The sequence below is a fragment of the Thalassophryne amazonica genome, chromosome 16, assembly GCF_902500255.1.
Source record: "Thalassophryne amazonica chromosome 16, fThaAma1.1, whole genome shotgun sequence".
Taxonomy (NCBI): domain Eukaryota; kingdom Metazoa; phylum Chordata; class Actinopteri; order Batrachoidiformes; family Batrachoididae; genus Thalassophryne; species Thalassophryne amazonica.
The window spans coordinates 88,271,568-88,297,323 of record NC_047118.1 but is presented as its reverse complement, the minus strand read 5'-3'; the positions used below and the strand labels follow the sequence as shown (position 1 = coordinate 88,297,323).

General features: G+C 46.1%; 1 protein-coding gene across 1 annotated transcript in view; it reads left to right on the top strand.

Moving 5' to 3' along the window:
• igf2bp1 (insulin-like growth factor 2 mRNA binding protein 1) overlaps window positions 1-25,756 on the top strand; it is a 268,477-nt gene that overhangs the window by 93,587 nt on the left and 149,134 nt on the right. Inside the window, exons 4-6 of the mRNA XM_034190879.1 lie at window positions 6,518-6,569; window positions 16,330-16,393; window positions 16,653-16,946. Of these exons, the coding sequence (XP_034046770.1) occupies window positions 6,518-6,569; window positions 16,330-16,393; window positions 16,653-16,946 (410 nt within the window). The remainder of the gene's footprint in view (window positions 1-6,517; window positions 6,570-16,329; window positions 16,394-16,652; window positions 16,947-25,756) is intronic.

Here is a 25,756-nt window from a genome sequence, read left to right as displayed (position 1 = left end):
CGCTGAGTACCCGTCCAGTAGGTTGTACAACCTCTCACGTCCGGAACGCGAATCAATGGAGACCTACATCCGGGACTCCTTAGCTGCCGGGCTGATCCGGAACTCCACCTCCCTGATGGGTGCTGGTTTCTTTTTTGTGGGTAAAAAGGATGGCGGACTCCGTCCATGCATTGATTACAGAGGGCTGAACGAGATCACGGTTCGCAACCGATACCCGTTACCTCTGTTGGATTCAATGTTCACGCCCCTGCATGGAGCCCAAATTTTCACGAAATTGGATCTTAGAAACGCGTACCACCTTGTTCGGATCCGGAAGGGAGACGAATGGAAGACGGCATTTAACACCCCGTTAGGTCACTTTGAGTACCTGGTCATGCCGTTCGGCCTCACTAACGCCCCTGCAACGTTCCAAGCTTTGGTAAATGACGTCTTGCGGGACTTCCTGCATCGGTTCGTCTTCGTATATCTGGACGATATACTCATCTTTTCCCCGGACCCTGAGACCCATGTCTAGCATCCTACAGCGGTTGTTGGAGAACCGGCTGTTTGTGAAGGGCGAGAAGTGCGAGTTCCACCGCACTTCTTTGTCCTTCCTGGGGTTCATCATCTCCTCCAACTCCGTCGCCCCTGATCCGGCCAAGGTTGCGGCGGTGAGAGATTGGCCCCAACCAACAAGCCGCAGGAGACTACAGCAGTTCCTCGGCTTTGCAAATTTCTACAGGAGGTTCATTAAAGGTTACAGTCAGGTAGTTAGCCCCCTGACTGCCCTGACCTCCACCAAGGTCCCCTTCGCCTGGTCGGATCGGTGCGAAGCCGCGTTCCAGGAGTTGAAACGCCGGTTCTCGACTGCACCAGTTCTGGTGCAGCCTGATCCTGATCGCCAATACATAGTAGAAGTGGACGCCTCTGACTCAGGGATAGGAGCCGTGCTGTCCCAGAGCGTGGAGGCTGATAAAGTTCTCCATCCTTGTGCCTTTTTTTCCCGCAGGTTGACCCCAGCTGAACGGAACTATGACGTCGGCAATCGGGGAGCTCCTCGCGGTGAAGGAGGCTCTTGAAGAGTGGAGACACCTGCTGGAGGGGGCATCGTTACCCTTCACGGTTTTCACGGACCATCGGAACCTGGAGTACATCCGGACCGCCAAGCGGCTGAACCCCAGGCAAGCCCGCTGGTCTCTGTTCTTCGGGCGCTTTGACTTCCAGATCACATACCGCCCCGTGACCAAAAACCAAAAATTAGATGCATTGTCCCAGGTGCACGAAGAAGAAGCCAAAGCGGGGCTGTCGAACCCCACCGAAACCATCATCCCCGAGTCCACTGTCGTGGCCACCCTCACCTGGGACGTGGAGAAGACCGTCCGGGAGGCCCTGACAAGGAGCCCGGACCCCGGGGACCGGCCCCAAGAACAGACTGTACGTCCCACCAGAGGCAAGAGCTGCCGTATTGGACTTCTGTTACGGGTCCAAGCTGTCCTGTCATCCCGGAGTGCGTAGGACCGTGGCAGTAGTCCAGCAGCGCTTCTGGTGGGCGTCCCTGGAAACCGACGTCCGGGACTACGTCCAGGCCTGTACCATCTGCGCCAGGGGCAAGGCAGACCATCGGAGGACTACGGGACTCCTCCAACCCCTGCCGGTGCCTCATCGCCCCTGGTCTCACATCGGCCTGGACTTCATCACGGGCCTCCCGCCGTCCCAGGGCAACACCATAATTCTCACGATAGTGGACCGGTTCTCCAAGGCGGCCCACTTCGTGGCCCTCCCGAAGCTCCCAACGGCCCAGGAGACGGCAGACCTCCTGGTCCACCACGTCATGCGGCTGCATGGGATACCATCGGACATCGTTTCAGATCGTTGTCCCCAGTTCTCTTCGCAGGTGTGGAAGAGTTTCTGTAAGGAGCTGGGGGCCACCGTGAGTCTCTCGTCCGGGTACCACCCCCAGACAAACGGCCAGGCAGAGCGGACCAACCAGGAGCTGGAGCAGGCCCTTCGATGCGTCACCTCCGTGCACCCGGTGGCCTGGAGTCACCATCTGGCCTGGATCGAGTATGCCCATAACAGCCAAGTGTCGTCTGCTACCGGCTTCTCCCCTTTTGAGGCATGTTTGGGGTACCAGCCCCCATTGTTCCCGCTGGTGGAGGGAGAGGTCGGTGTGCCCTCGGTCCAGGCCCACCTCAGGAGGTGCCGCCGGGTGTGGCGGGCCGCCTGCTCTGCCCTGTTGAAGGCCCGGGCGAGGGCCAAGACCCATGCGGACCGCCGGCGTTCCCCGGCCCCCACATACCAGCCCGGGCAGGAGGTGTGGCTCTCAACAAAGGACATCCCCCTCTGTGTGGACTCTCCCAAGTTAAAAGACAGATACATCGGACCATTCACAATCCTCAAAATCATCAACCCGGCCGCAGTGAAGCTCCAACTCCCAGCTTCACTGCGGATCCACCTTGTATTCCATGTGTCCCGTATCAAGCCACACCACACCTCGCCCTTCTGTGCACCTGGACCTATGACCATCGACGGGGAGCCTGCTTGGACAGTCCGCAGGCTCCTGGACGTCCGTCGTAAGGGCCGGGGGTTCCAATATCTGGTGGACTGGGAGGGGTATGGACCTGAAGAACGCTCCTGGGTGAAGAGGAGCTTCATCCTGGACCCGGCCCTCCTGGCCGATTTCTACAGAAGACACCCGGACAAGCCAGGTCGGGCGCCAGGAGGCGCCCGTTGAGGGGGGGGTCCTGTTATGTGGGCCGCTGAAGAGGAGGTACTGCTGGCCCACTACCACCAGAGGGCGCCCTGCTTGGAGTGCGGGCTCCAAGCACGAGAGGGCGCCAGACCCAGAGGAAGTGACAGCTGTCACTCATCACACCAGCTGTCACTCATCTACACCACTACTTAAGCCGGACTGCAACTCCACCTCCCCGCCGAGAAACCGACTACCATTACAAAGGTAATTTCTCTGCTGACAGACACTTTGTGTGTTTAACCTGAACTTCTGTTACAGCCGTTTTCCTGGAGTGTTTCCTTGTCTGAGGGATTGGCGTTTGGTGTGACAGGGACGGCTTCGCCTCACATCCCAACCCAGATAAGTGGTTGAACGAGGAGCTGTACGAGTGTGTGATTGGAGGTGGAGGTGCTCCCTCCTAACTGTGTATGGACTGTGAATTACTGAGTGTGCGGACTCACACTCATACATCTTATCTCTGCTTTCTGCCAGCAGTACCAGGGTCGACAGCCGAAGACAGAGGCCACCTGGGGACTCGGGACTTGGCGGCTCCGGTGTTCTTCAGACCGTTGGTGGTGGAAGCCGTGTGGGACGCGGCTTCTCTCTCGTCAGGGGTCTTCTATCTTCGAGCCTGCCCACACATCACCTGGTGTTTATTGACTGTGCAAATTTCTGTACATTTAGTTGTGTATTATCACAACATTAAATTGTTACTTTTTGGCTTACTCATTGTCCGTTCATTTGCGCCCCCTGTTGTGGGTCCGTGCTACGACACCTTCCCAACAATGAGTCCACTGTCTGAGGCTATAAGAAGGTCATTTGTAACCTTCACTAATGCTGTTTCTGTACTATGATGAATTCTAAAACCTGACTGAAACTCTTCAAATAGACCAGTCCTCTGCAGATGATCAGTTAGCTGTTTTACAACTACCCTTTCAAGAATTTTTGAGAGAAAAGGAAGGTTGGAGATTGGCCTATAATTAGCTAAGATAGCTGGGTCAAGTGATGGCTTTTTAAGTAATGGTTTAATTACTGCCACCTTAAAAGCCTGTGGTACATAGCCAACTAATAAAGATAGATTGATCATATTCAAGATCGAAGCATTAAATAATGCTAGAGCTTCCTTGAGCAGCCTGGTAGGAATGGGGTCTAATAGACATGTTGATGGTTTGGATGACGTAACTAATGAAAATAACTCAGACAGAACAATCTGAGAGAAAGAGTCTAACCAAATACCGGCATCACTGAAAGCAGCCAAAGAGAACGATATGTCTTTGGGATGGTTATGGGTAATTTTTTCTCTAATAGTTAAAATTTTATTAGCAAAGAAAGTCATGAAGTCATTACTAGTTAAAGTTAAAGGAATACTCGGCTCAATAGAGCTCTGACTCTTTGTCAGCCTGGCTACAGTGCTGAAAAGAAACCTGGGGTTGTTCTTATTTTCTTCAATTAGTGATGAGTAGTAAGATGTCCTAGCTTTACGGAGGGCTTTTTTATAGAGCAACAGACTCTTTTTCCAGGCTAAGTGAAGATCTTCTAAATTAGTGAGATGCCATTTCCTCTCCACCTTACGGGTTATCTGCTTTAAGCTGCGAGATTGTGAGTTATATCCACAGTTATATATAATAATCCAAGCACACGTCAGTCTGAAGCCACACAGGTGGTTTTATCAGGTGGGATGGAGCCAACAGCACCCCTCAGGTTTAGACTTTAGAATCTGTGAATCAGAGCCCACAGTTACAAATATGGATCATTACAAACAGAAAAAAGAAATCCTGTATAGAAAAAAGAAGATGCATCAATAATCATTTTATAATCTATTAACAGCCCTCTGAATTGTAATCAAATCATGAAGTACTGAAAGATTCCCACCCCGACTATCTGTGTGCCAGAAGTAGTGATGGTGGACATTAGGTGCGTGCGGTGTATGTAGTAGATGGTATAAACAGGCAGGTGAGAATTGCACATTTTTGTGTATTTATGCACTTTTAAATTTCTGCCAAAGTGTTTTGTGTGAGATATAAATCAGTCTGTTTTGAAAGAGCACATTAGATGTAAAAATTTACAACAATTATATGCGTAAACAGTGCTACCGTAAATGTGTGTGAATTGCTGTAAAGCGGTCAAACTAAAAAAATAAAAACTAAATCTTGCTTTTTAATCATGCCAAGCCAAACAAAATGAGTCACAATCTGCGGAAAGACAATAGAAAGGGACAGAACAGGTGACTTGGGGGTCAGGAACATTGACAGAAAAGCAGGCGAGTTACTCTGCTTCTGTCTTCAGTCAGTTAGTGTTTAAAGGACATGTCACACGTTACTTAACATCCTGGTTAACAAGTATTCCAGATTGTACACTCTAAAAACGAAACCGCTGTCTCAACGAGAAAAAGTGATGTAACAACTGGCATAGATTTTTGAAAGTTATTATAACTTAGTTCTTTCAACTTTCAACTGAGTTAGTGCCACAAGACTTTTCTAGTTAATTTGAAATAACTTTAGTTAAGTTGAAATCTGTGCAAATTGTTATATCACTTTTTCTCATTGAGACAGTGGTTAATTTTTTATAGTGTAAGTCCATCTGTGTACATGTGATAATAATTACTGGTTGCTGATGCATTTTATTGCTAATTAATATGTATATGTCACGGACATGAATGAGTGAAGCTATTCAGCATCTCACCATGAAAATTCAGTAAGGTATGTCTTCTATAATATATTCCAATTCTAAAGTATGTCATTTATGTCCTTCAGACTTTTTTCAGTAAAAGCATGGCTAAAACCCTTTATCTTATGGGGGGCTTCGCTCCCAGACCCCCCCCCCCCCCAACTCTTAACTCCCTGCCATTTTAAGCATTTTTATTTATTTGCATCTCACATGTCTGGAAAGTCCTCACCATCTCATTTAGGTCCTTCAGACTTTATTTTCAGTAAATGCTTCTGGGGAGCATTAGCATGACTAAAAACCTTCATGTAGTTTACACACTAGTCACTGACCTCACCTCACCTGTGCTGTCAAGGTGCACGCTGTCTCTCACTTTAGTGTTCCCTGATTCAGTGTTGACTCAACATTTAGCATTTCCTGTTTCAGTGTCGACTGTACACTGAATTCTCATGAGATCTCCTCTTTCTGTTTTTTTTATTTATTTTGATGTTTTGTTTTAATTGAGCAGTGTTGCCAAAGTTACTTTGAAAAGTTACTTTATTAGATACTCTTTACAGTTACATTTTACTGCTGACAACATGTACCTAATAAGGTAACTAGTAATCTAACTTGGTTACTCTTAAGATTTAGTATTCAGCAAAGTAACTAATAGTTACTTTGCTGAATACTCAGTCTTAAAAATAAAGTTAGATTACTAGTTCCTTTATTGGTTACATTCAGCAGTTGCCAACAAGTTGTCCGCAGCTGCTAATGAAGCAACTGTATAAAGTAACTGTAAAATGTAACTGTAAAGAGTATCGAATAAAGTAACTTTTCTAAGTAACTGTGGCAACACTGAAATTGAGACAAACAAAAAGTTGCATAAAATCTTTACAGAGGTCAAACAACCTCGTTTCTGCTTAAAACAGACCTTATAATGACTTAAGTGGTTTTACTTTGTCATCTTATGGTTAATTTATTCCCTTTGATCACTTTGGGTAAAGAGAGTCAGACTCAGACGAGATGCTGTGGTCCCAAATGACGCATGTGCAGTGAAGGCAGGGCTGAGCAATTTTTAGGGGGGACCGTTTGGTCTGGAACCATTGATGGCCCCACTCTGGGACTATCAGTCTGACTGCTGTCTTCTTTGTGCTCTGTCTGCAGGTTCTGGATGGACTGTTGGCCCAGTTTGGCTCGGTAGAAAACTGTGAACAAGGTAAGACTCAAAGAGAGATGCACACGGCACAGACCGTGACACACACAGAGTGGAGAGAGAGACCGGGACGTGATTTTTTATTTATTTATTCTCAGAAGCCCCTGTGGTGCTTAACCCCTTAACGCCCATCGTCGCATATAAGCTACAATCTCTGACTGAAATATGCAACTTACCAAATTGACCAGTATGCCTGTTGTCGCAAATTTGCAACATACCATCATTATTATTATAACATTATAACATAAAGTCATTACCAGAATACCCAATATTACTATCTAGTTTTTGTGCAAAAGTGAAATTAATAATCTCAACATTATTTACCATCTATTTAAAGGCAAAAACACACACAAAACATTTTTTTATATACAGCTATATAAATTCGGGCGTTAAGGGGTTAAAGTCCAAATGGGCTGATCAGTAGCTGGCAGTGTACTGAGTCAATACTAAAAGTTAGGTGTAACCTCAGGTAAAATTTTTTTATTGGTTTAGCGTTATAAAAGTTAACTTTTCAGTTAGTGGATTAGCAGTTATCAAAGCTAACTTTTTAGTTAGCTGTGCCCACCACTGGAGAGAGATGAGGATGAGGAGGTTCACTGACACTGTGAGGGAGTGTCAGCTTTGACAATTTGGACATATGGTGCATTTCTGTGGACACAAACCAGCACTTAGGTCCCTGAGTGCTGAGGACCATAGTGGCTGGAGAAGGCCAATCCAGCTTTCACCTGGCTGTGCCCAGTGGTGGGCACAGTTCCAATAATCTGATAACCGATAATTATCGAAGATAATGTTTTCATTATTGGATTATCTTTTTAGATAACTTTAAAAATCATTATCGGACTATTATCTTGCAATAGATTTTTGTCCGATAATTTGTAGACTGATAACGTAGTAAATAAAGATGAACAGCTACAAATATTTATAAAACTTAAAATCAGTTGAGCACCTACCTGTTAAATGTCTCGTAGCTGATGTGTAGTTCTACCCTCTGCAAAACAGAGAAGAGCTGCTTTAAAAAGAAACTGCTCTATCCTCTGTAGACAAAGTAGAACTGGTCCCCCCCCCAAAAAAACCAAATTTCTTTTAACCCCATACTGAAACACGGGCAATAACACCCATGTCATCCAGAGGCATACATTTTTAACTTATGGTTCAACTTTTGACCAAAATAATGTCGGACCAGTTATTTAGATTAATGTCATGTCTGAAGTTTTATAAAGTGAAAATATCAGATATATGTTTTAGTTTTAAAGTAATGCACTAATTTTTAAGGTTTTAGTGTGGATATATGTTGTGTCCAGGTGCATTATGGGTATAGGATAATCTCAGTACGTTCACGACATGAGAAATGCATTTGAAACACTCTGATCAGGCTCTATGGACAACAGCATTAAACTCTAGTGCCTAAAACTCTCGTGAATATATTCTCTGGTTTTATAGATGTTGTTATTGTGTCTGCGTTTATTAAATTCCACGCATCTTAAATGTAGCAGACACGGATTATCTGGAATTTTGTTTTGGCAAGTTTTCAAGGTCTGTAATGCCATCTACTGGCCAGTAGTGTTCATTTGCCCTATTGATGTATCCCATAATCCCTTGCGCGCCAGAGAGTCACTGCAGTCAATAACATATAGAGAATCAACACGATGACAGTTGTAAATGAATATTATACAACAAAAATGTATTTTTTATGCTTTTCATCACGTTAGTAAGAGACTTAATCCGTTAATCCATGTCTGTTACTTTTAATCTGCATGGAATTTAATAAAAGCAAACCGAATTTCAGACATATTACACTCAACAAAAATATAAACGCAACACTTTTGGTTTTGCTCCCATTTTGTATGAGAGACAGACAGATGTCGCAAGATTTGAGGGAGCGTACAATTGGCATGCTGACAGCAGGAATGTCAACCAGAGCTGTTGCTCGTGTATTGAATGTTCATTTCTCTACCATAAGCCGTCTCCAAAGGCGTTTCAGAGAATTTGGCAGTACATCCAACCAGCCTCACAACCGCAGACCACGTGTAACCACACCAGCCCAGGACCTCCACATCCAGCATGTTCACCTCCAAGATCGTCTGAGACCAGCCACTCGGACAGCTGCTGGAACAATTGGTTTGCATAACCAAAGAATTTCTGCACAAACTGTCAGAAACCGTCTCAGGGAAGCTCATCTGCATGCTCGTTGTGCCATACATCCAAGAACATCACCTCCTGTTGCAGCAGGATAATGCACGGCCCCATGTTGCAAGGATCTGTACACAATTCTTGGAAGCTGAAAATGTCCCAGTTCTTGCATGGCCAGCATACTCACCGGACATGTCACCCATTGAGCATGTTTGGGATGCTCTGGACCGGCGTATACGACAGCGTGTACCAGTTCCTGCCAACATCCAGCAACTTCGCACAGCCATTGAAGAGGAGTGGACCAACATTCCACAGGCCACAATTGACAACCTGATCAACTCGATGAGAAGGAGATGTGTTGCACTGCATGAGGCAAATGGTGGTCACACCAGATACTGACTGGTATCCCCCCCCAAATAAAACAAAACTGCACCTTTCAGAGTGGCCTTTTATTGTGGGCAGTCTAAGGCACACCTGTGCACTAATCATGGTGTCTAATCAGCATCTTGATATGGCACACCTGTGAGGTGGGATGGATTATCTCAGCAAAGGAGAAGTGCTCACTATCACAGATTTAGACTGGTTTGTGAACAATATTTGAGGGAAATGGTGATATTGTGTATGTGGAAAAAGTTTTAGATCTTTGAGTTCATCTCATACAAAATGGGAGCAAAACCAAAAGTGTTGCGTTTATATTTTTGTTGAGTGTATATATATTAGTCTGGAACAAAGAGGACAAACAGTGTTGTAAAGAACAATAATCAAGACGTTAAAGAGCAAACTTTACTTTCCCCCAGAACGACATGATCAGGAAGCGATTGTAGCTCACAGCAGCTCACACTGAAAATAACGGAGAGACAGACTGTGATTCTCACGTTTACATAAAATAAACACAATAACAACATCTATAAACCCAGAGAATATATTCATGAGAGTTTTAGGCACAATATAAAAATAGTTTTATGTTGTGATGTTAATGGTGTTGTCTGTGTGCAGTTAAAGTGCAGCGTGATCAGAGCGTCTCAATGCAGTTCTCAGTGTTACTGAGATCTCGCAGAGCAACGACCTCTCCGAGGTTTTGCGGGATTTGAAACATCAATAGGGCGAATAGCCAACATTTATGTGTCAAGCCAATATTGAGCGCACGTTTTACAATAAAACGTGTGCACAATATAATAAAATGTGCACACATTCTCTCCACATGCAAAACATTTTGCGATGACACTTCCAGGGCTCTGTAAAAATGTCTGTTTTTACAAATAAAAAAATGTAATATTTTACAAAAGCACATTTATCTGTAAACACCAACACACAACACACGTCACATTAACGTGTTGGTTTACATAATGAATGACTGAACCAATCAGTGTTTAGCAGAGGCACATTTTACCCAGAATCCTTTGCGATCTGTCTGTGTTTGTTACAAAACCTCAGAATTAGTGCATTATTCAGCATTAAAAGATATATGTTATATTTTAACCTTGTGCAAATGACAGAATTGACATTAATGGAGTTATTCTATCAGTATTAATGTTATTTATAAATCAAAACCATAAGTCAGCACTGCTTTATTTTCCAAGACCTCCGCCTGACCTGAACATTGTGATTGGGTAGAGAGCTGAGCTTTGTGGCTGCTCTCAGCTTGCGTCTGTGCTGGAAGCCATGTAGTAAACAAGAGCTTCCAGCAGGGGGCAGGATGTTCAAAGACAGAAGTGTGGGCTCATTGTTTGGGTCTGTTGTTGCTTTTGATGCTACTAGAAGTGATTGTGGTGTTAAAACTCAAATTCAGTTTATTAGTAGTTGTAAATGTACCAGAGACAATACTGGAATTTATCAGCTATCGGTTATCTGTAACTTCCGATACATTTTTGGGTGGTTTATCGTTTTATCTTTATCAAAGATAACTTTTCAGTTATCTGATTATCTGTTATCGAAGTTAATTTTTTGGTTATCTGTGCCCACCACTGGCTGTGCCAGAGAGATGCATACTTTAGAGAGGACCAGTTGTCTGCCTGGGTGGTTGCCATCCAGGACCCTAGTGCGGCATCAGTGCATGTGGCCAGGCCTAACTTGAATAAATCCAGAGTTAGTTGGACACATTTGTTTTATGCCTGCATGTACACATGCACCACTGCACACCCATGTAAAGAGCACATACAGCCGTGCACCACTGGGCCTCTATATTAATACACCATCTTACTGCAGTTAATTACAGTACTGATAACAGCTGCAGACAACGAATCAACCTTTTCGTGTCTCTGAAGACTTTCTTGACTGCACTTTATGTAATTTATGTGTTGAGATAAAAAAATCCCTTTCATTACAAAAAAATTTAAAGTTTGAAAGTAGGACATCATGGTGGATTAGTGGTTTGCACTGTTGCCTCACAGCAAGGAGGCCATGGGATTGATTCCCATCTGTGGCCTTTCTGTGTGGAGTTTGCGTGTTCTCCCCGTGTTTGTGTGGGTTTCCTCCGGTGCTCCGGCTTCCTCCCACATCCACAAACATGCAGCTTAGGTGGACTGGAAACTTTGTCTCTTTGCGTCCCTGTGACAGACTGGCGTCCTGTCCAGGGTGAACCCGCCTCACACCCTGTGACTGCTGGGATAGGCTCCAGCCCCCCGTGACACTTCATAGCAGTAAGCTGTTGAAAATTATTGACTGAGGCTGAAAGTCAAACAGGTGGTTATGGTTTATTGGTAAATTAACCAAATGATACTGAAGCAATCAAAAAATAATCATTAGACTACTAATGGTTGGTTTTATCAAATAGTCAAATAATAAGCAAAAGATTAATCGATTCTAAAAATGATTGCTGAAACCTGTGACGTGGATCAGTGCATTTAGAAGATGGATTTATGATGGACTGAAGACCAGAGGATCCTCGGTTCAAACAGGCCGGAGCTAGACTTTTGTCCTTGCTTGTGCCCAAGGCTATTTCAGGGCATCCACAGATTATGACAATTAATTTGTTTCTCAGACAATCAATTGCAAACAGAGTCTCCAATTGTTGAAATATATTAAAGGACATGTTGCACTGAAATCATAACAGTTTAGATTTAGGCTGTTAGTGACCATCCGGGATTACTTTGTGCACTTCCGTGACCGCTTTCAAAGTGTAGCATTCACAGCAAACAGCTACAGAGACGTCCGAAAACAAAGTACTTGTGAGTACTCGTGTGTTTCCGACAGGTGACGTCACTACTACAAGCGCCCCAGTGTGCACTTCAGTGAGCTGAGGCACAGATTAATTGCAAAGTTTACACAAGTGTGATGTTGTGTTGTGATGACTCGTTGTTATGTGATAACTGTTCATTTTGATGCAGTCACGGTAAAAGCAGCAGCTGTGAGAAGGTTTAATGCACCTGCAGCAATTACTCATAAACACAGCCTGTTAAAAACGCTAGTAAGTGTTGTATATAAGTGTGAAAAATGTGTTAAATACATATATCTGTCATCACAGAGACATTCCACATCCATTTAGCGGCAATAAACAGCTGACATACAGATTCAAACACGTCAGCTGCTTATTATTTTAATTAAGGGATTATTCAACATTAATTCTCTTTTAAAAAGTTCCTTATAGAGATTGACAGTTTTATGACATTTGAGAGAGTCTACAAGGTTAATACTGATTATATATTGTTCAAACTCAGCCAGATGTCCGTTTAAATTGGGGGTTAAAACAGCTGCTGTGCACGCACACACACACACACACACACACACACTGACACCAAAACACAGACTTTCAAAGAAAAAAAATACTTCCATTGAAAGCTTCATTGAAAAGAACACAGGTTTAGAAGGATTAGAACAAAATCATGTGCAGAAGAGGCAAAACAGGCAGTAAAGCCAGAGCCCAGGTGAAGACTCACTCCTCCCGTGCTGGATTGCCGTTTCCAGTCGGCCGTGTCCACTGTCTCGTATCATTCCCCGTCACCTGCTGTCAGTTGTCCGCAACAATGAGGAGCTCAGGAGTTGCGTTACCGGCCAGTTTGGGGATCTCAGCGGTCTGGTGCTTGAGCGCAGCCACCGGGTGGGCGGGGGCCCCGGCACCCACGCGTTCCACGTGGTTGCCCTTCCTCAGCGGGTGGTGGGTGCGGTCAGCTGGGGGCTGCAGTCCAGCACGGAATGATTTCATTCTAATCCGTCGCTGTCAAAGCACAGAGAAAAAAAAAGATGAATCAGCCAGAGAGTTGACTGATGACATGAGTTTTCTATTGACATTCGCAGCCTTATAGAGAGAAACGATCAACAGTTATGATAAATCTGAATTGAGAAATTGAATCTACGTATCTGAATTGACCTAAGCACACTTTTTCACATCTTAAATGTGAACAATGGTGGAGAAGTCGGCCAGAGAATCAACAGTGATTCCAAGCGCAGAGCATTTAACACTGACAGCGCCAGACCGCTGCAGCGCTTCAACCTTCCAAGACGGCGCGGCCGCGATCCGCTTGGGGCAGGCCTTTTGTATAGGTTGACCCTATCTAGTAAATCTGTGGGCTGTCCCCATAAGTGGTCAAATCCCGTGATATCACGCAGGGTTCAAACGCAGGGACACCAAAGTGGAAGTGGCAAGTCATGTTCCTGTACACGTTGTCTGTGGAGGACGTTGAAGATGTTTACTTAGTTGGAGCTGTGGTGACCGGGTTTCTGATGTGTGGGGCGGCCATAGCACTGGTTTACCGGAAAATTAAAAAGGTGGAGGCGGCATTAATTGGCCCATCCAGGCTGCCCCACATGATTGATTCGATTGGAAGGGCAGTGTCAGCTCAGTCGGCGGGTGTCAACCGCACGTTGGAATCCATCTCGGGGATAATGGCTGCACTGGAAAACCGCTTTGATCGTCAGTAAGACCACATCTCCTCTATTCAGATGTATTTGGGAGCCACTCTGAAGTTTCAGACTGTGGAATCTGCCAGGCGTCTGTTAATCTGGATATCTGTTTGGTTTCCAAACACCAGCTGTCCTTCAAGGCCACTGGGATAAAATCCTCCCCCCAGAGGAACACTCCTGATAGCCTCGCTCCTCGTCTCCCCCGCCTCTTCGTCTTTCCCCTCCCTCCCTCCCTTCCCAGTCCTGAGATGTTGACTGTGGGACCTTGAGACTCTGGTGGACTGATTCAGGACTGGGATCCCCCCCAGGATGGACAGATAAGGCCTGTCAATGGCGCCTCACATGCGGCCTTCCGGGCTGTCTGTCTGGACACTGGACACATCCAAGTCTCGGCTGTCGTCTGTTGTGATTTATTTTTTGTTATGACTGTTTTTCTGTGCTATGGGGTTTTTTTTTGCTCTCCAGTGGTGCTGCGTGAGTTCAACACAGCAGCAATGGAGGTTTTTCTTTTCCCAATTCTTTCCTTGTGTGTGCTTTTATATGTGTTCATGTACCGGACCGGCTTATGTGTGTTGTTGTTTAAGTGTGTCATGAGGCCGGTCAAGGTTTGCTCAGCCCTGCTTGTGACCTAGGGCAGGGATATACATCTGGAGCTGGGTCCCTGGGCGCCAAAAAAAGGCGACCTCTGCTCCTAACTGGCAATTAGGATGGGTAAAAATGCAGTAAATACATTTCATTGTGCAGGGAACATGTTCCTATGTGCATATGACAATAAACTTTTTTTGAATCCTTGAATCCTTGAATTTGGTGGACTTTGGTGTCATTAGGAGTCTGTGGTTTGGATGACGTGTTCATCTTCAAATTTGGCTGAAGGAGAAGATTTTTCTTTTTCTCCTAGTAAGGTGGATTAGAACAATGTCGTACACAGTGCCAGCTACTGTACAGGAGGGACCTAGCAGTCCATAGGTCTCACCCATTTCAAAATGCAGCTGGCTCCTTTCAACCACACGTGTGGTGCTGTCATTTATCTGGGTTGGCACCTGCAGTGTCCAATCAGATTTCAGGGACATCCAGTGCCACCTGGGCTTCCCCTCTTGCTCCGTCCTTGGGTTCAAACCCCTGACAGGCCAGAAAATCCCTAAGGGCCTTTGGACAAGGTCCTTAATCCCCAAATTTATCAGGGTGTGTAGTGTGTGTGTGTGTGTGTGTGTGCGTACGTGCCTGCGTGCGTGCATGTGTGTGTGCGTACGTGCCTGCGTGCGTGCATGTGTGTGTGTGTGTGCCTGCCTGTGTGCTGTGTGTATGTGTGCGTGTGTTTGAGTGTGTATGTGTGTGTATGTGTGTTCGTGTATGCGTGTGGGTGCCTGTGTGTGTGCGTGCCTGTGTGTGTACACATTTGTATATGCGTGCCTGCGTGTGTGCGTGCATGTGCATGCATGTGTGTGCCTGCGTATGTGTGTGCGTGCCTGCGTGTGTATGTATGTGCGTGCGTGTGTGTGTGCATGCCTGCGTGCGTGTGTATGTCCGTGCGTGTGCATGTTTGAGCGTGTGTGCGTGCCTGCCTCTGTGTGTGTGTACATGTTTGTGTGTGCATGTGTGTGTTCGTGTATGCGTGTGGGTGCCTGTGTGTGTGCGTGCCTGTGTGTGTACACATTTGTATATGCGTGCCTGCGTGTGTGCGTGCATGTGTGTGCCTGCGTATGTGTGTGCGTGCCTGCGTGTGTGTGTATGTATGTGCGTGCGTGTGTGTGCATGCCTGCGTGCGTGTGTATGTCCGTGCGTGTGCATGTTTGAGCGTGTGTGCGTGCCTGCCTCTGTGTGTGTGTACATGTTTGTGTGTGCATGTGTGTGTTTGTGTGTGTACATGTGCATGCGTGTGTGCATGTGTGTGTGCATGTTTGAGCATGTGTGTGCCTGCCTGTGTGTGTGTGTGTGTGTGTGTGTGAGTACATGTGTGCATGTGTGCGCAATGCACATGTACACATTTGAGTGTGTGCATGTGTGTGCGCGTGTGTGTGTGCATGTTTGAGCATGTGTGTGCCTGCCTGTGTGTGTGTGTGTGAGTACATGTGTGCACAATGCGCATGGGCACATTTGAGTGTGTGCATGTGTGTGTGTGTGTGTGTGAGAGACTACGTGTGCGTGTGTGCATGTACATGTTTGACTGTGTGCATGTGTGTGTGTGTGTGTGTGTGTGTGTGTGTGTGTGCATGTGTGAGTGAATGGCCAAATGTGAGGCATCATTAAAGCTCTTTTAGTTCCTGATTCAGATGGAGAAGCATGTTATAAATTCAGTCCATTCACCAATTCATCCAGCGTGGATCCTGGTCTTTGCAGCCGTCAGCAGATTAAACTGTGGTCTGTATTTATTACTTTGGCATTTAACTCCAGATTCATTTCATTTTCATTTTCTTCTATTTAAATCATAAAGATTTGATGACTGCCAAAGCCTAGGTCTCATTTGCCCCAAAACCTTGATCTGGTGGATAATAATGCCTACGTCTGGTGGTTACCAAAGCGTAGATGTTGTGGGCCCTAAAGCCTCAGTCTAGTGGATGCCAAAGCCTAGATCTAGTGTCCGCCACCGCCTGGGTCCAGTGGCCACTGAGGACACTGTTGGTTGTAAACAGCTGAAACTGGACGTTAGCATCAGTGCTTGGAGTCGGTTTCAGCGTCGAAATGTTGCCAACAGTGTTCAAATCAAAACGGGTTTTTGTGTCCAAGACGTTAATCTTGTGGGTTTTTTCAGTTGTGAAGATGTGTCTGTGTCTACGTCTATCTCTTGTCTTTTCAGTCAACACAGAAAGCGAGACTGCAGTGGTTAACGTGACCTACGCGTCCCGGGAACACGCCAGACAGTACGTTCTCTCACACACAACTCCATGTTCATTTTCACTTCATGTCACAATATTTTCTTTCCTTGTGTTTGAAGTTGAAGTTTAACAGGTGCTGATGCCTTTTTTGTCTTCATATTCCTTATTTTTCTGTTTTGTATTGTTTTTCTGTATGATGAGTTTCCAGATACTAAAGTTAGACACACCCCCTCTGCATATCCTGGTTTTAATGACTGAATTTAATGTTTTACACACAACTTCCTGTTTGACATGTGACTTTTAGAGCCATCCAGAAGCTGAACGGGTATCAGTTTGAAAACAGCGCCCTGCGTGTCTCCTACATCCCTGACGACACCTCTGAGTTGGATGGGAGTCAGCGTGGTCCTGATAACGGCCGGCGTCACAGTTACGGTCCTCGTGGTGGACCCCACGGTGGGTCTCCAAGCTCTGGGACACCCTCTAAACCCCAGCACGCTGACATCCCTCTAAGACTGCTGGTTCCCACACAGTATGTTGGAGCGATTATTGGCAAAGAAGGGGCCACAATTCGCAACATCACCAAGCAGACGCAGAGCAAGTGAGTGTCTCATCTGCACCAGCAAAACCCCGGCACTGACTCTCAGTGCACAACTGGAAAATCAGCAAACATGCATTTATGATGTTCAAAAACAGAAGGAAAAACCAATACCTTATGAGCATAGGGAAGAATCCAGGGCCCGGTGTCATAAAGCAGTGTAATCTTTTCATCTAGTAATCTTACTTAACCGACTAAGGTTAGTCGCCTAACATTAGCCCTCTAATCTCTATGTCCCATCAACAGCTATGTTAGTCAAAGACTTTCATGGGCATAAGCGGCCTCGCAAGCGCCATTGGCAAGAAATGCCTCCAATGCAAGAGAGTTTTGTTTACTTTCGGGTTGGTCGGAACCGGGCCCTGAGGAGAAGCGCTCCCGGCCTTGGTGGCCAGAAACATCTCCAGTGGATTATTCTGGTCCCGGAACACCTGCTTCTGACGCAACGTTCTCGTTCCTTCCTGCTCCATCAAACAGTGCTACATGATAGCCACCATTTTTAAGGCAAAACACTGAAGTTTTGTCAACTAAAATAAGATTAGCCTCTTCTGTAGCAGGCTAAAATTTTAGTTGGCTCATGCAAAACTTTAGCCGAATAAGCACTTTGTGCTAAAGTCAAAACTAACATCAAAAGATTATTTGACTGAGTTTAGTCGACTAAACAAGGTTAGAATGCTTTATGAAACCGGACCCTGGAGAACATCAAGAAGCTGGTTCAGTGTGTGAGTACTGCAAACACAAACATGGTGAGGGAGAAAAGAAGACATAGTGGAAGATTTGACCTCTCCATGGGATGTACCATCAGATGACTACCAGTTACCTGAAAGGTCTGGTTTGAAGGACATCACTGATAGTGGCAACACAAGAACAGGTGCCAAGCACCAGATCCACAGGAATCTACCACAGGACAGTCCAAGGGGACTGGGGAAGTTCCAGAAACCACCCAGGCCTAGTGTTCACTGACTGGCTTACATCGCACTGTCTTGTCTTGCATCACACCACTGACTGTCTCATGGCGATCTTTGCACACTGCCTTGTGTACCGTCTGCTATGGTCCATTGCTGCCTCTATGGATCTGGTGCTTATGGCCGGTTCTCGTGTTGCCTCTGTGCTGTCTTTCAACCCCACTTGTTCCAGCCTTTGGTAGGATTTCTTGATGTCAGCCTCCTTGTAAATCTGCTGCTGTTACGTCATATGGAGGAGTTTGGTCTTCCATGATTTCTCGTCTTCTTTCTCACCACTGTCCATGTTCTGCTGTTTCAGGAATTCACCTAGCGGATTATCTTTTCTGAGTAGCTTCTTAATTTGCTCCTGAGAGCTCCTTGTTTCATCCTGGATTGAGGCTTTGCTGCTTATTATCCACTGCCTCCTATGTTTTCATCGATCATACACTCTCGGGGTGCTGGACTTTGAGTGTAACCCTCCATGCATTTTGAGGAATTTATATGTCTTGACATCTGTGAGCAGGGGTGGTGACCAAATGGTTAAGTGCACTTGTTTCCAGTTCGGAAGGTTCCCTGTTCGGAACCTGTTTCTCAGGTTCCGAACAGGCTTACTCTCTGGTGGTATTTTGATGTTGACTCCCTCTTTGTTTCCTCATCATGACTCCTGTTGCCTGTGGGTCACCCCTCTATGTCTGGTCTGCTTGAGGTTTCTTCCTCATTATCACCAGAGGGAGTTTTTTTCTTAAGCTCTCCGTAAAGCTAGGACATCTTACTATTCATCACTAATTGAAGAAAATAAGAACAATCCCAGGCTTCTTTTCAGCACTGTAGCCAGGCTGACAAACAGTCAGAGCTCTATTGAGCCGAGTATTCCTTTAACTTTAACTAGTAATGACTTCATGACTTTCTTTGCAAATAAAATTTTAACTAGTAGAGAAAAAATTATTCATAACCATCCCAAAGACATATCTTTATGTTCGACTGCTTTCAGTAATGCTGGTATTTGGTTAGACTCTTTCTCTCCGATTGTTCTGTCTGAGTTATTTTCATTAGTTACTTCCTCCAAACCATCAACATGTCTATTAGACCCCATTCCTACCAGGCTGCTCAAGGAAGCCCTACTGTTAATTAATGCTTCGATCTTAAATATGATCAATCTATCTTTATTAGTTGGCTATGTACCACAGGCTTTTAAGGTGGCAGTAATTAAGCCATTACTTAAAAAGCCATCACTTGACCCAGCTATCTTAGCTTATTATAGGCCAATCTCCAACCTTCCTTTTCTCTCAAAAATTCTTGAAAGGGTAGTTGTAAAACAGCCAACTGATTATCTGCAGAGGAATGGTCTATTTGAAGAGTTTCAGTCAGGTTTCAGAATTCATCATAGTACAGAAACAGCATTAGTGAAGGTTACAAATGATCTTCTTATGGCCTCAGACAGTGGACTCATCTCTGTGCTTGTTCTGTTAGACCTCAGTGCAGCTTTTGATACTGTTAACCATAAAATTTTATCACAGAGATTAGAGCATGCCATAGGTATTAAAGGCACTGCACTGCAGTGGTTTGAATCATATTTATCTAATAGATTACAATTTGTTCATGTAAATGGGGATTTTCATTGTTACGCAGATGATACCCAGCTTTATCTATCCATGAAGCCAGAGGACACACACCAATTAGTTAAACTGCAGGAATGTCTTTCAGACATAAAGACATCGATGACCTCTAATTTCCTGCTTTTAAATTCAGATAAAACTGAAGTTATTGTACTTGGCCCCACAAATCTTAGTAACATGGTGTCTAACCAGATCCTTACTCTGGATGGCATTACCCTGACCTCCAGTAATACTGTGAGAAATCTTGGAGTCATTTTTGATCAGGATATGTCCTTCAATGCGCATATTAAGCAAATATGTAGGACTGCTTTTTTGCATTTGCGTAATATCTCTAAAATTAGAAAGGTCTTGTCTCAGAGTGATGCTGAAAAGCTAATTCATGCATTTACGAGGTCTATTAGAAAAGTATCCGACCTTATTATTTTTTTCAAAAACCATATGGATTTGAATCACGTGTGATTACATCAGACATGCTTGAACCCTCGTGGGCATGCGAGAGTTTTTTCACGACTGTCGGTTACGTCATTCGCCTGTGGGCAGTCTTTGAGTGAGGAGTCGCCCACACTCTCGTCGTTTTTTTCATTGTTTAGGAATGGCTCAGAGACTGCTGCTTTGTTTGATCAAATTTTTTTCAAAACTATAAGGCACAACTGAGTGGACACCATTCGATAAATTCAGCTGGTTTTCGGTAAAAATTTTAATGGCTGATGAGAGATTTTGGTCTGGTAGTGTCGCCGTAAGGACGGCCCACGGCGCCTGACGGCGAGCTGCGCTTCGAGGCGGCAGCGTCTCGCCGTTTCAAGTTGAAAACTTCCACATTTCAGGCTCTGTTGATCCAGGAAGTCGTCAGAGAACAGAGAACTTTCAGAAGAAGTCGGCATGAGGAGTTTATTCGGACATTCCATTGTTAACGGACATTTTGTAATGAAAGAACGTGTGGGCAGAGTCACATGTCGGGCCGGACCCGACCGCGGGGGGTCGCGACAGGAAAAACACCTCTGTTGGAAACCTTAACGGACAAGTTGGAACATGCCCAAGCTGTTAAACAATTTCTCAGTTACTCACTTGTTGAAAGCCATCAAAAGCCGCCTGAATTTTACAAATGGTTTTCAACACGGAGGTGTTTTTCCTGTCGCGGTGCACACAGATTCGCCGAGTCATCACGGAAACGACTCGGCGAGTTTGCGCGCACGTCTTTCATTAAAAAATGTCCTTAAACAGTGGAATGTCCGCATAAAGTCCTCATGCCGGCCTCTTCTGAATCTTCTCTGTTCTCTCACGACGTCCTGGGTGAATTAAGCCTTAAATTAGGATGTTTTCAGGTCGAAACAGGCCGATGACAGCGCCTGGAAGCGCTGCACGACGTCCCGCTCCGTGGGAAGTCCTTACACCGACAGAAACACCCCATAATCTCTCATCAGCCGTTAAACTTTTGACCGAAAACCAGCTTAATTTCTCGAATATTGTCCACTCGGATATTCCTCACAGGTCCAGAAAAAATTTTGATAAAGCAACACGCGCCGTCTCAAGCAGCGTGTGAAACAAAGGAATTCAGCCGAGAGGGCGGGACCACATCTCATTCAAGGCCTGCCCACAGGGAAATTACGTCACCGACACGCGTGAAAAAACTCACGCATGCGCACGAGGGTTCAAGCATGATTGGTGTAATCGCACGTCATTCAAATCCATATAGTAAAACAAATAAAAATAAAAGGGTTGGTTTATTATCTAATAGACCACGTATTTCTTCTAGGCTGGACTATTGTAATTCATTATTATCAGGTTGTCCTAAAAGTTCCCTGAAAAGCCTTCAGTTAATTCAAAATGCTGCAGCTAGAGTACTGACGGGGACTAGAAGGAGAGAGCATATCTCACCCATATTGGCCTCTCTTCATTGGCTCCCTGTTAATTCCAGAATAGAATTTAAAATTCTTCTTCTTACTTACAAGGTTTTGAATAATCAGGTCCCATCTTATCTTAGGGACCTCATAGTACCATATCACCCCAACAGAGCACTTCGCTCTCAGACTACAGGCTTACTTGTAGTTCCTAGGGTTTGTAAGAGTAGAATGGGAGGCAGAGCCTTCAGCTTTCAGGCTCCTCTCCTGTGGAACCAGCTCCCAATTCAGATCAGGGAGACAGACACCCTCTCTACTTTTAAGATTAAGCTTAAAACTTTCCTTTTTGAAAAAGCTTATAGTCAGGGCTGGATCAGGTGACCCTGAACCATCCCTTAGTTATGCTGCTATAGACTTAGACTGCTGGGGGGTTCCCATGATGCACTGAGTGTTTCTTTCTCTTTTTGCTCTGTATGCACCACTCTGCATTTAATCATTAGTGATTGATCTCTGCTCTCTTCCACAGCATGTCTTTTTCCTGATTCTCTCCCTCAGCCCCAACCAGTCCCAGCAGAAGACTGCCCCTCCCTGAGCCTGGTTCTGCTGGAGTTTTCTTCCTGTTAAAAGGGAGTTTTCCTTCCCACTGTCGCCAAGTGCTTGCTCATAGGGGGTCGTTTTGATCGGTGGAGTTTTTCTGTAATTATTGTATGGCTTTTGCCTTAACAATATAAAGCGCCTTGGGGCGACTGTTTGTTGTGATTTGGCGCTATATAAATAAAATTGATTTGATTTGTTTTGATTTGATTTACCGCTGACGCCCATGTGTTTGCTCATGGGGGTTGGTAAGGTTAGACCTTACTTGCATGAAGCACCTTGAGGCAGTGTTGTTGTGATTTGATTTGGTGCTATATAAATAAAATAAATTGAATGGAATTGACCTGTCCTGTGTGTATATACAATCCTACCTTCTGCAGGAGTCTCATACTAGCTTGAGCTACTCAGTTAGGAAAACCTTCCCACTGTTTGATACCAGTCTCCAAACTTTTCCAGTCTGACTGTTATATGGCTGGGGGGGCCTGGCTGCCGGTTTGTTTGTCTTTTGGTTTCCTCCCAGGTGGCGTGCGTTTGGGACTGAGTGGCTGTGTTGCTGAGGCTGTCAGGACCTCACCCTGATCACCTGCGACTCGTCAGGACTCACAGCTGTGGTGCATCTGGATGGAGTGGAACATGTTGGCATTTAAGACTGGAGTGCACAGTGTGTATTTGCCAGAGACTCGACCTTGTGACCAGACGGGTGAGATCGTCGTCTTGGGAGCCATCTCATCAACAGCGGATGCTGAGAACGTCCAGGTTTGATGCACAGTCTGTGAAAGAGGAGGGGGTGAGGTCTCACGCTCGTCAGCACACTTCCTGAGGTACGTTAGATTTTGTGACTAACAGTTATACAGTCAGTAAATGTGGTGTCCCTCACACCTTATTGTATTGAGCTGTTTGTTAGTCATGTATCAGCTTCCACTGCAGTGGAGTTTTGTGAACTGGATGTTCCATGCCTGCAGGTTGGGAAGCTGATCAGTAATCAAGCCAGGAAGTGTTTGCTGTTTGTACACCTTTAAGTGTTCTGTGTGTAGAGTGTGGACTCACATAATGGTTCCTTCTTTCACAGACTCGGTTGTTGCGGCCACCTGGGGGGTGTCGGCGGGGTCCTTGGGTCCGAAACAGCTTCTGGCTCCGGACCGTTAGCGCTGCTGGGAGCGCACCACGCCAGGCCGCACCTTTTTGTTATATTATCACTGTTATGTATTAAATTCAGTTAGCCTTTGTACCGTGCTCTGCTTATTTCATACTGGGTCCTTCAAACGCTGGTCGGTTCTCCGAGCTGCGTCCGACACATAACAGTAGTCTCTGGCCAAACATCACGGACCCAGCGGTAGCAGAGCCGGTAACGCGCCGGGAAGGCGGCAGCAGACGTTCAGTGGTTATCCGGATCAGTTGCGGGGCTCTCCGCCCGGAAGGTGCGTGTTTGAGAACCCATTACTGGATACTGATTTGTGCTCTCTTGCAGCCGTGTTCCTGTGTTGTGCCTTATCCGTGGGTCGTGGTGGAGTGTGACTGGCGACGGCTTCGCGTCACACTCCGACCGGATAAGAGGTGTAAACGGGAGCTGCAAGAGTGCGTTTGTAATGGGTTCACGCGCACGGCGGAGCTCTGTTAGCACGGGTCGCTGGGCTTCCTGTGTTACAGTCGTAGCCCCGTTTCCCCGGACAAAGGTAACTACTGCGTCTGTTGTATCAGCTCCGGCGTTATTTAGTTGAGCACATTTTGGTTGTGTGTTGCACTCAGCTGCGCACATAAGAGCAGCTCGTTTGTTTTTTTCTGTCGCCAAAGGGGTTTTTTCATTTTTAGCACTCTGGTTCCCCCTTGTGGTGACTGAATCACGTTACCGTCAAGCTCTTGAGTAGGAACAGGTGTGTTCCATTTGGTTGAGCTTGACGGTATAACTCACTGATTTGTTTTGTGTTAGTTCATTTTGTGTGGGTGTTTTTTGAGTTGGTTTTTGTGTGGGATTTTATTTTTTTGTTGTCCACTATTTGTCTGGGGGTGTGATCCTGTAGCCTTTGCAAAAAAAAAGAAAAAAAAAAACACAAACAGGGACCCAAACAACTGTGTGTTGGTCTGTTTGTTTTTTCTTTTGTTTCTTTTTGTTTCACATCCCCAGGGTTGGATGGAACGGTCCCCTGGGGGGGTGATGGGGTTGGTACTTGGGTTGTTTTTTCTTTTTGTTTTTTGTTATGCCCTCTCTTCTCCTCTGACTCCAGCCGGGTGTGCCGTAGTGTCGGCATTGCTGGAGGGGTGCAGTTAGGTTGTGCTGGGCGTTTCCCAGGTGGCCTCTGCACCCGGGAGGGGAGGGGGGGGGGGTTGGGGTATTTTTTTGTTCCCCCCCCCCCCCCCCAGTTTCCGCCCTCAGGGTTTGACTGTGGTGTCCTCTGGGGGGGAAAGGGCGTTGGGTCCATCTAGCCGTGGACGGCCGGGGCTGGGTCCATTAGTCATGAGGGGAGGCGTCTCCTGGGGTTGACGAGTGGTCCTCTGGGAGGCGCTGGTAGTCCCCGTGGGTGACGTTGGATCCCAGAGGGACCTCGGCCGTGGTTATTACTCCTGGAGCTGGCGGGTGGCCCTCTGGGGGGTGTTGGTCCCTACGTGTCGTTTGGGTGGAGGAGGGGGGGTATTTTGGCATTTTTGTTTGTGAGCTCAAATTTGGGTTTTTCTTTTTTCCCCTTCACTAGGGTTTGATGGAACGGTCCTCTGGGGGGGGGGGGGGGGGGGTGTTTTAGTATTTTTGTTTGTAGGCTTGGGTTGGGTTGTTTTTCCTTTCTCCCCTTCCCTGGGGTTTGATGGGACGGTCCCCTGGGGAGGGGGGGGTGTTTTGGTTGTTTTGTTTTATGACTAATCACACATGTTTGGTTAAAGGCTGACCGCACAGGTGTAGGAACTCCTGGCCACACCTGTGCTAAGACTGTCAGAAACAAGGGCAAAGATGCAGCCAGTTCAACCAGTCTGTTGGAGGATGAACGCAGACGCGGTTTCCAGCCATGGTCCCTGGAGGGGGGTGTTTCTCCTGGGCCAGGTGTGTGTGGTCGCCGGGAGGCTTCCCGTGAGGGTGGGGTACTGTTATATGGCTGGGGGGGCCTGGCTGCCGGTTTGTTTGTCTTTTGGTTTCCTCCCAGGTGGCGTGCGTTTGGGACTGAGTGGCTGTGTTGCTGAGGCTGTCAGGACCTCACCCTGATCACCTGCGACTCGTCAGGACTCACAGCTGTGGTGCATCTGGATGGAGTGGAACATGTTGGCATTTAAGACTGGAGTGCACAGTGTGTATTTGCCAGAGACTCGACCTTGTGACCAGACGGGTGAGATCGTCGTCTTGGGAGCCATCTCATCAACAGCGGATGCTGAGAACGTCCAGGTTTGATGCACAGTCTGTGAAAGAGGAGGGGGTGAGGTCTCACGCTCGTCAGCACACTTCCTGAGGTACGTTAGATTTTGTGACTAACAGTTATACAGTCAGTAAATGTGGTGTCCCTCACACCTTATTGTATTGAGCTGTTTGTTAGTAATGTATCAGCTTCCACTGCAGTGGAGTTTTGGGAACTGGATGTTCCATGCCTGCAGGTTGGGAAGCTGATCAGTAATCAAGCCAGGAAGTGTTTGCTGTTTGTACACCTTTAAGTGTTCTGTGTGTAGAGTGTGGACTCACATAATGGTTCCTTCTTTCACAGACTCGGTTGTTGCGGCCACCTGGGGGGTGTCGGCGGGGTCCTTGGGTCCGAAACAGCTTCTGGCTCCGGACCGTTAGCGCTGCTGGGAGCGCACCACGCCAGGCCGCACCTTTTTGTTATATTATCACTGTTATGTATTAAATTCAG